At 33.5% G+C, this 10,671-nt stretch overlaps 1 protein-coding gene across 1 annotated transcript; it reads left to right on the forward strand.

The window, feature by feature from the left end:
- The first annotated feature begins 411 nt into the window (after positions 1–411).
- Positions 412–9,981, forward strand: LOC123546705 (homeobox protein Hox-C5a-like). The gene is made up of 3 exons (XM_045333198.2): positions 412–1,310; positions 8,470–8,623; positions 9,171–9,981. The coding sequence occupies exons 1-3, from the start codon at positions 827–829 to the stop codon at positions 9,424–9,426; spliced, it is 894 nt and encodes a 297-aa protein (XP_045189133.1). The 5' UTR covers positions 412–826; the 3' UTR covers positions 9,427–9,981.
- The last annotated feature ends 690 nt before the right edge of the window (positions 9,982–10,671 follow it).

A 10,671-nucleotide genomic window follows, 5' to 3' on the forward strand; every position in this document is an offset into this window, starting at 1 on the left:
ATCTAAATACATGTACCACATTTCGAAGCCATTATTTACAGTCGAGAATAGGTTATATCAAAGATCTATGAAGTAATTTTTTTTTTAATTTTTCTCGTTATAATGTTATATGTAATGTTCACATTCTTTGAAGTCTAAGAGGTTATGATCTAATTCAGGGCTAATATTGTTTTCAGGGAATATTAACAAACATGAACAATAAAACAACACCCAACATAATATGCGAATGAAAACTGAAAATATGAGCAAAAAATTCTTTTGCAGCTTTCTATCAATTCATTAACGCCTTATGCTGATTGGTCCGCCTACCACCACGCACACCAATGGGAATCGACGAATTGCGCTTAATTGAAGATGGCATAAAATGGCCGGGAGGAGTCGAAAATGAATGGTATAATGGGATGTTAAAAGGATTTAACGCGATTAGATTACTATCACGATACAATATTGCAATTATCAATGAGATAACTTGAAAAGATCGGTTAATCGAATCAGTGTCAAGTAGGGGGATGAGCAGAAAAAGTGACAATTTAGATATATAAGGAGAATTTGCACGCACCCAGTATATAAAGGATCTAATGACCCCAATAGGTTCATTAATGTTTTACATCTTTTGGTGACTGGATTTAATGGAGATTTATATAAATTAATGACAGATAAAAAACAACATTTTTCGTATTTTTATTCTGTGGTTACCATAAGTAAATGGACGTTTTTCTCATGAATTTCAAGTTCGTTGAACGTTTTTGATGCACATGGGTAAGGCCATTTGAACGGACTTCGCACTTACGCTTTTACCTTTATTTAGTGGCATATAGGAAGTGAAATGCATTCAAGTTCTGCCCAGATGCTAGCCATGGCTAATTCATTTTGGCCCTTGGCTTATTCGTTGAAATCATATGACTTGTCTGTGCATCCCGCATTTTTATCATCTGCATACAGAACAATTCCAACCTTACCGTATGCTCCACCGGCAACTTCGCAGACGACACCAACATCATCGCCTCCTCAAAAATCCAGTGACAAATTTTCAATAGACGCTATTCTAAGCAAGGACAAACGACCGGACTCAACGAGTTCAGAAAATTCAACAGACAATTTAAAGAAATTTACACACAGTTTTCTCGAAAGTGACAAAATTCATGATACAAGTTTTCAAAGACGACACCAGCGTTTGTTTGAAGCAGCACATCCGTATCTAGGTCACACGAACGCTGTTCAAGATCTACATCAACATGTTCAGCATTCGCAGCAGCCGACACACCTATCGCCTGCGTACAGACAATTGAACGACTCTCCGAGAACAACCGGTAGGTGAACTTGTGACGAAAAAACTTTTTTTTTGTAATAAACTTTTCTGAACTATAGAAAAAAATTGATCGTACATCCTTACCTAAAAATTGACATGGATCACTACTGCATAAGACTGCAGTAATCTGCATGTTAGACGGCGTCCGGTACCGAAGGACGCGAAACATCTCGTTTTGTTACAAAACATTTTTACCCTTTCCTTTTTCATTCAATCAAAATTCAACCAGCAGTTCTATACAATATCCTTGCGCGCTAACAAATAACACGTATGTTAATACAGACCAAAGTAAATAGTGGAAATCAAAAAGAAAAACAGAACACGTCAGAAATGGAAATTCGATATGGAATATATTCATGTATTCGTGCACATTTAAATGTACTCTCAAGTCAAATGACCAGTTCTGACTCTGCCTCCTCCAAATAATAAGAATAATAAAAAAAAACGTCGTTAAAAATGCAAGTAGTAATCCATGTCCATTTTTAGGTAAGGATGTACAATCATTTTTTTCTTTAGTTAAGAATTTTTTCATACTCTGTGAGCTTGAAGAACATTAATGTCTAAGACATATAAGAGCAGAAAAAGTACAAGCCACCGCACTGGTTTTTATTTTATATGGCATTTTCTGCACCTACTGTTTAAGCATTTTCTGAAAGTAAGTAAAACTTAAAAAAAAAAAAATAGGGGTACTTTATAAAACATATTTTAAAGAAACATTTTTCAAAATGGCGGATATCCTGAAAAGATGAAACAACAAACGCTCGTATATCCTTAAAGAGAACAAAGGTTTTTTTATGAAAAAGACAGCTAAACAGATACCCATAGCTTTTTTTTCCAAAGTTTTTTTTATTGGAGTTGCATTTAAGAACAGAACAGCACAGAATCGAACAGAACTGAATCATTTATTGAGACTTGTACATTGTACATCGTCTAAACACCAACATTTACAATACATATATTCACGTTCATACAATTTTAAAGAAAATAAAATCTGGAAGTAGATCCCTCGGAAGCACCGAGAACAAGGCAAACAGTGAAAATTGCAGACTCGGTTTGATTGAGTCTGTTCATGAGCAGTAAGGGAAAGTCACAAATATGTTATGAACCATAGAAAAAAGAGAAAACATAACGTAGTCCTTATAATCAAATATAATGTAGTTAGCAAAGGCAGTGAGAAAAATAACTAGAATGGATGAAAGGTGCAGGCTTTATGGCGAGATGTTAACACTTAACACATTTTACTAAAATTAAAAAGAGCGACAACAAAAAACTGTCGATATGTGCGACAAAGTTTAAGTTTACCTGACCAGGAAGCAGTGGGTTAGAATCCTGCTAGTTTCAAGCTGGAGGGTGAGCCAGTGTATATGTGCACTTGTCAGAAGTCAAGTTAATGCAATTCGTAATTTTTTAATAGATTCATCAGTTTTATAATTTCTTGGATTTTTAAACGACTATGAATATGCCTTCATTTTGCACAGACGTGAAGATGAAAAATATATGCATTCATGCGATGATTTAATATTTTTAGAATTGACTAAGAAGACAGTGGTAACATGCCGGACTGCGAAACCATGGGTCGCGATTTTTTAAAACCACCGGCTCCTCAAACTAAAATTACCAAAATAGCCGTTGTAGCTTTAAATCGAGGTCCCATGTATGTTTAAGTAAGAAAGCCTAAACTGAGCGTTGTCTGTATTTAATAATATTCTCCGAAATTTCCATGACTTGAAATCTCATGGAGAAATTGGTGGCCACAAAATTAGCCGACTGTGTACTTTTACAGAGCTGTATACTAATTACGTTTTTGCAGTGAATTATTGAAGTATATAAGTGAAATACATGTATAACATTTATATATTACACTACTTTGCGCGGAAAAAATGAGTAAAATTTAGTTTAAACCATTGAAAAAAAAATAAATAAAAAAGAAACGTTGTTTGTTATAAATACGTCGAAGATCAAAAGATATTTCACTCGTGGACACCAAATCTTCCATTTTCAAATTTGGCTGAAACTGTTACATCTGGGGTTTGCTATTTCGATCTTACACTCTCGGAAACAAACAAATACTTATATCTTGTTATTTTCTTCTGTCTCGTAGTTGGTTTACAGAAACTGATATAAATAAATGTGATATTATTTTTTTAGTTTGGGAATTTTGGCCTTTGGGATCTAAATGTATCTAATGGTATGATTATGGTTGTTCAGTGTTATTGAGACCTAGATACAAATTAATGTAGTTTTCTTAATCAATGAAGAAACAAAATTGAGCAATGTCAGATTTTATCTGTATTTGCTAACATTGACCAGTTTATTAAAAAAATGTCAGTTATACCGTTCTTAATTGAAACTGGATCAAAGTATTTTCTAATTACGAAACATGGTTCTTTCACAAATCTTTCAACACCTCGGTCTTAAAGTTATATAATGTGCTAGTACTGAATTAACTGAGAGTAACTGATATGAGACGTGCCATGAGAAAACCAACATAGTGGCTTTGCGACCAGCATGGATCCAGACCAGCCTGCGCATCCGCGCAGTCTGGTCAGGCTCCATGCTGTTCGCTTTTAAAGCCTATTGGAATTGGAGAAACTGTTAGCGAACAGCATGGATCCTGACCAGACTGCGCGGATGCGCAGGCTGGTCTGGATCCATGCTGGTCGCAAAGCCACTATGTTGGTTTTCTCATGGCACGGCCCACATGTTCTATTACGTACAATCACACGCATTTTCGCGATTTCAATTTACTGGCTTTATAAACACGCCGGTGACGTTGAGAAATGCCAGATCATGGAGAGGCAGGTTTACCAGAGAAAGTGCGAACATACATAATCACATACGTATCTACTAAACATATACACAGAAACGAAAATTAGCAATAAATACTTTGACACTTATAATTAAAATCGCAAAAAAGGTTCTTATTTTTTTCTTATTACTGTTTTAATTTAGCCCACCAAAGAATCACCTGCCTATAGACAGCCTATAATGCAAGAAAAAGCTAATATATCTAAATTTCTCAGCAAGATTTCAAAGTTTACGCGGCAGAAATTTAATTTGCAAAATAATTTGTTAAGATATGTAGAATATATTTCGTAGTTTTTCGTAACTAAGGAAGATGAAAAAATGCAAGGCACTGAATACATGCAGTTGATTTTGAATACAAATAATACGTTTTAAAATGAAGTTCATTCAGCATCACATTGAAAAAGTCAAGTCAAATGTTTTAAAAAGAAAACGATTACTGTTACACTTTTTTTGCCGTTACTGTACCATCGAACAGCAGTTGTTACAACCTTACCGTAAATGTTACAATTAAGATTGTGCTTGACAAAACTTATTATTCACTTGTATTTTATAGGAAAAGTTATACAAATTTATCCCAAAATTTTATACTTTTTTTCTTAAATCTTATCAATTTTGCTGAAGAATTCGTAGATAGAAAGTTTTGTCACATGTGTAAAAAGCACGTCAATATTATTCATAATAACTGACATTCGCTGATAACTGTATTTTTTAGCGATTGCTTTTGCAGATAGAATTTTTGTCACATCACTTTTTGATTTCTGTAAGTTATGTTCCAACATCCTGTTCATACTTTCTGCAGAAAAAAAACCATCATCGTGCACTGGAAAACCAAACACAATTTTATTGCTACTTCTACAAAATACTCCCTATATGAAAACACACTTTTTGATGGCAATATGTGTAACAAGTACCTGAACAGTTTCTATGTTTATATGTAAAATTTTAATAACATTTCTACACAAAATGAATTATAAAATGACGATGGCGGACACCGGCTGAAAATGGAAATTAAAATCTTTTTCGCTGTTTCATTAGTATATCAAAATTGAAATAGTATATTCATATATGAGATAACAGAAGTTAAACTAAACGCATCTGAGTTATATTTACTATTTTTCTTGATTTCAATTGCAAACGATGGTATATAATTGTCTTTTTTTTTAAAGAGAAGACACAGTAATTGACTGACGACTTAAAATACCTACAAGAACATAATGATTAATTCCGTTTTTTTACAGTTTTATATTTGGGCTACAGTATTTTGTACAACAACAAAAATAGCAAATGATTTAATGCAGCATTAAAATTTACCGGAAGCTTTAATCGAATGGGCGTTTGAAATTCAAACGGGAACAGTCTTCTTTCAGATGTAGGAAAACGACGGAACTACTTTCAGGAAATGGTTCCATCAAGCACTTTATTTTATGTGTATTAATTTTTTCAGTACCTCATCAGGTTTTGTGGTTAGCATTAAATAGACTTTTCATTTACATTATGAGAAATTGACAAAAGTTAAAAGCTCCATTACCTTTTTTGTATTTGAAACGCTAAATGCCACTTTTCCAAACCCCATAATTTTCGCCTTTTGTGAAAAAAAAATGCCACTTTTCTAAAATATATTAACTAATTACAATACTCAAATATTAATATTGATAATTTTCGTAAACCTTAGTCACTTCCATTATATTTATATTTAATAAAGTTAAAAGGGTCCTCGATTCTATTTGAGGAGTAATTTAACATTGTTGCCTTTTTTGAAAGAAGATTCAATTCACATTGAACCCAATTCTAATTTTGTATAATAACCTTTTTTGAATGGGCGTAACTTTTCCCGCAGTTTAATTTGTACCATATTATTTTGTTCATTTCAATGAATCTTATTCACTAAGGGGTTTATTAACCTTTTTCAATGACTGAATCGACATATTATGTCAACACTTATAATTTATTTATATATTAGATCGCTTATTCGACGAGTTAATAAAAAATGTCGAAGTATTTTGTATTTCTTCCGTTAATTTTTCTCAAATTACCTGTTAGTAATCAAAGAAAGATTTTTTTGTATGTGGAAAACGACTTTCAAATTAACGCCTTTTTTTGGCACACATTTGAGACACTTTTTTTTCAACAAATAAATACAAAGATTTTCATGAATGAGAAAGATATGATTATTAAAAACTTTTACAACGGTTCTCGAACACCAGATTATCGCGAATTTTAACCAGACGACCATTTTTACGTGACTACCCACAATTTTTGTTAGATGTCGCGAATGTTTTTAGAGTATTTAAAAAAGTATAGTTTCACCAGAATATGAACAAAGCGCTTCCATTAGTGATACACATGAAAATACCATAATCTGGTATGATTTCCCCCCTTACTTTTAATGCGACGACAAATATTCTATATATAGAACTTTGTTAGTTCTTATATTTGTTTATTTTTTCTTGTTTTCATTTTTAACCAGTATTACAGTTAATTGCTGTCATATAATCAGTTCACAGTTTCTCCGCAAGTTTTAGGTTCGTTTAATCATATTTCATTGTAATTATCACACAAGACATAATAGTAAATGTTCATCAAGAAATAAATGTACAGATACATATATATACAACAGCAAACCAACAGTACATCAAAACATATAATACTACAGTACATCAAAATATTTTTGGTAATATTGCAATGGTGTGATAATACAAAAAAGGTTCCGCAAATAACTGACAACTTTCACACATGCATCAGAAGCAGGGTACGAATGACTTGAGACAAATTGTCTTGTGGCAAATTGTCACGGAGAGCATACGCCTCACCAGATTTCTTGTATTTTCCGTGTTTAATTTACAGTTATTACATGTTAGCGGATCAGTATTTCCAGAACTCTTTATAATTTGGTATTCATTTTATCAGAAAGAGAAAGAATCAGTGGCAAAATATGGTTAGGGTTTTCAACGTCGGAGTTTCGATCAAAGCGGAGCCCCAAATGTTTTTCCCCGTTAATATCATTGCATTTTTAAAAGAGAGTTTTATTCGAATATGCTTCCAGAAATCTGTTCGATTATTCGACACCAGTAATTCAAATTCGTTGATATTTATTCCATGTAAACTGTAGTAAATAACCTAATATAAAATTTTGTTAAAATAATATAGCATGGAAACTTCACAGCAACACCGGTCTGCAAGATGATTCCTTTTATCTAGACGACTTTCAAATACAAACCCAATCTGTATACTTAATTTTATAAGACTCATTATTTCCGTTTTCGACAAAGCCAAGGAGTTAGAGCACTCAACTTTTTTTTTGTGAATATTAAATCACAAAATCGGAAGCATTTGGACATAATGGATGGGACGTTATTATTCTCTGTTCAAAATGAACATACCGTTTCAGTAAATTGAACATAATTTTCTATAGCGCCCTCCAAAAGCAAACAGTGAGCGAGCGAAAGTAAACATTTTCAAATAATTAAAATTTATTTCAAACTGTTTAATGACTGTCATTTAATCGTGAGAAAAGACCGTCTGGTAAACTGACTAATTACACTTTAGCGACCAGAAATGAAATATAATTTTATTTGTAATGTAGAATTTTTCATAATAAAATTCGTCTAATTTCATTATGTCATTAAGTGAGCAATTAATCGGATAAATTGAGATTGGATGAAATTGAAACGGAATTAATTGGTAGCAGTCAAAAGAAAGGGGAAATTGCTACATTATATTTTATCAAATATGTTAATTGTTACCAAATTCTTTCGACTATAATTTCCCTTTTTGCAGTCAAAAACGAATCTTTTACATTTTATTTGCACAACAAATTAAAAAAATACTGCTTAAAGGAAATATTTCAAATGGTTTACCATTAATTGCACATTGAAAGGTGCTATTATAACTTTTCGAACCCATGGAATTGTGTACTTGAACTTCACAGAACGTTTTAGTTGCAACATTTAATTACCACACGGATGTCTACGTAAACGTCGTATTCAGGTCAAATTAGTAAGATTGTGTCGATGAGTCAATAAAATTATGTTTTATATCTTTGTCGATCCAGTAAAAACGTATCGATGAGATCACGTGTTCATTACTTGGAATACTTAGCAGACGCCGTTGAAACCGAAACCATCCGCAAAATTGTTTAAGAAGACCTAAGTGACAGATTAAATTTGGAAAAGAGTTATCAGAAACTAAGGAACTCACCCACTCCTAACCCCCTTAACACCTATAGCACCGAGGCAATTATCCTTAACATCCTTTCTCAAAATTAATGTTGACATTGCTCTTTTTACGTGACAGTACATGTACATTCTTAGTAAAATAAATGATTTATTCTTATTTCCATGTATATATTTTAGGTGTTGACAAAAGCGAGAAGAAATCTAGTCCAAACTGTCAGTCATGGAGTAAACAAGCCAAAGGGAAACGAGTTCGAACCATATTCACACCAGAACAACTTGAAAGAATGGAGGCCGAGTTCGAACGCCAACAATACATGGTTGGAACTGAAAGGTATTCCTTAATTAACATAAATTCTTGTTTTTAAATTTTGGTGTCCAATTCTAAAGGACTTTTTGTGAATGACGTCAGATGGCGGGTGCAATCTCGGACAATGCTTGATATTATTGCACAGATATGTTCTTTATACGAAAATAAGCGTTTTATTTTCTATGCAGAACATACATTTGAATACTGAAACTAACTTTTCTGCCGGTGTGAATCCACAGGACTAAACGATTTTTGCCAGGTTAATAAAATCAGGAAGTATATTATTAGAATGCGAATTACAATTTAACCGTTGGTGGTGTCGTTTTGGCTGTTCTGTACAGATGTTGAAAATCGATATACTGACATTTATTTCAATCTTCTGAAAACCACTTGAAAGAAAGCTAACGCGAATCATGGATTTGCATGGAACCTCAATGTGTTTTATACCCGTCTAAACGTACAAGAAATAGCATTGAATTATACAGCATGTTACAAGAAAAATAAGACATTATTTAATTGTCTTTCAATTTATAATTCAAACTTTGTATTCGTGATTTCATTAATGTTTCAGATATTACTTAGCGACATCACTTAACCTGACAGAGGCCCAGGTGAAGGTATGGTTTCAAAACAGACGCATTAAATGGCGAAAACAACACTTAGAACAGCAAAAAGCGAAACTTAATTCCATAGACATTTACCGCCAGGAATCTGGCAGTGACTCGGAGAGCGAGGAAGAAAGACATGTGATTGGTGGAGGCAGAAGTCACGTGGAGTCGTTGACAGACCCGTTCCAAAGTCCACGTGAATCCCGTGCAACACAATAGACGCGAATCACGTACAAGGAAACAGAAAACAGAATATCGTGTACAGTGTTGTCATCAAATGATTTAAAAATAACAAGAAGTTGTGAAGAGATGCATTAAGACATCTAATCTAACCCTAATTCACAAACTTATAAAGACACCCTAGTCAAACGGCATTAACTTTTTTTTACCGATGTTGAGAGTAGCGCTGATTTCAGTTATATGAAACTGCCGTTCAACATAACCTTTTGAAAAGATGTTAAAGTCATATGAAGGAATAAATGACATTAAGGACAAATAAATTTGACCTTATTTGCTGTGTAATTTATGTTGTACTATTACAAAGTTCGACAACTCATGATTTTATGATGGATTTATGGTACGATTTCTTCGTAGCAACCCCTTGTCGTGTGAAGATTTATCCCTGTGATTTTTTTTTTTGTAAAATATCAGATGTAAACTGGTACCAAGATTGGTGCCACCTGTGCCGTTCACACTGGTCAGACATTATTGAATTATTAAGTCGGACAAACACATTATATGTTGCATATATTTCTTTAACAGAAATAAAATGTTGTGAATAAACATGGATTTTTTCCCTGTAATTTGCTTTTACAGTTGCTATCAAAGTCTCGAAAAGTCATCCGGCAATCCCTACTGAAATGCTTTAATGTATTCCGCAGCATGTACTTGACAATAGCAAAATTCTAAGCATAGAAAGAAACGTCTGTCATATCAGTATATGTGCCGCACTATGATAAAACGAACATAGTGCATTTGCGACCAGCATGGATTCAGACCAGCCTGCGCATGGTCAGGATCCATGCTGTCGCTAACGGTTTCTCTAATGGCAATAGGCTTTTAAAGCGAACAGCATGGATCCTGACCAGACTGCGCGCAGGCCGGTCTGGATTCATGCTGGCCGCAAATGCACTATATTGGTTTTCTCATGGTGCGGCTCAATTATATTCGAGCACTGTCACCAAAGTTCATGAAATATAATCAATCACTTGAATTTATATTACTATTCATGACAAGCCAGCTAAACTTTAAATGTTGGCGCTTTGCATGTCTATATACGGTGGTATGTTTAGGAAAAACAACATTTTTTTCTAGAATCAAATTATCTCGAGTTCTGGAGAGAAGTTGTCTTGGTATCGAAATAAGATGTCGTGTGCTGGAGATAATATGTCAAGCGCTCGAGATAGGTTTATCTTTAAACACAAGAGAATTATAATGGTCCTAGATGGATCACCCGAGTTTCAC

This window comes from Mercenaria mercenaria, chromosome 9, assembly GCF_021730395.1.
Source record: "Mercenaria mercenaria strain notata chromosome 9, MADL_Memer_1, whole genome shotgun sequence".
Classification (NCBI taxonomy): domain Eukaryota; kingdom Metazoa; phylum Mollusca; class Bivalvia; order Venerida; family Veneridae; genus Mercenaria; species Mercenaria mercenaria.

What these genes read in the sequence shown, in the direction of transcription:
- LOC123546705 (XM_045333198.2), top strand. Translation starts at nt 827, where the DNA reads ATGCATTCAAGTTCTGCCCAGATGCTAGCCATGGCTAATTCATTTTGG. An exon ending in CGACTCTCCGAGAACAACCG is followed by an intron (nt 1,311 to 8,469) that starts GTAGGTGAACTT and finishes TATATATTTTAG; the next exon opens with GTGTTGACAAAAGCGAGAAG. An exon ending in TACATGGTTGGAACTGAAAG is followed by an intron (nt 8,624 to 9,170) that starts GTATTCCTTAAT and finishes TTAATGTTTCAG; the next exon opens with ATATTACTTAGCGACATCAC.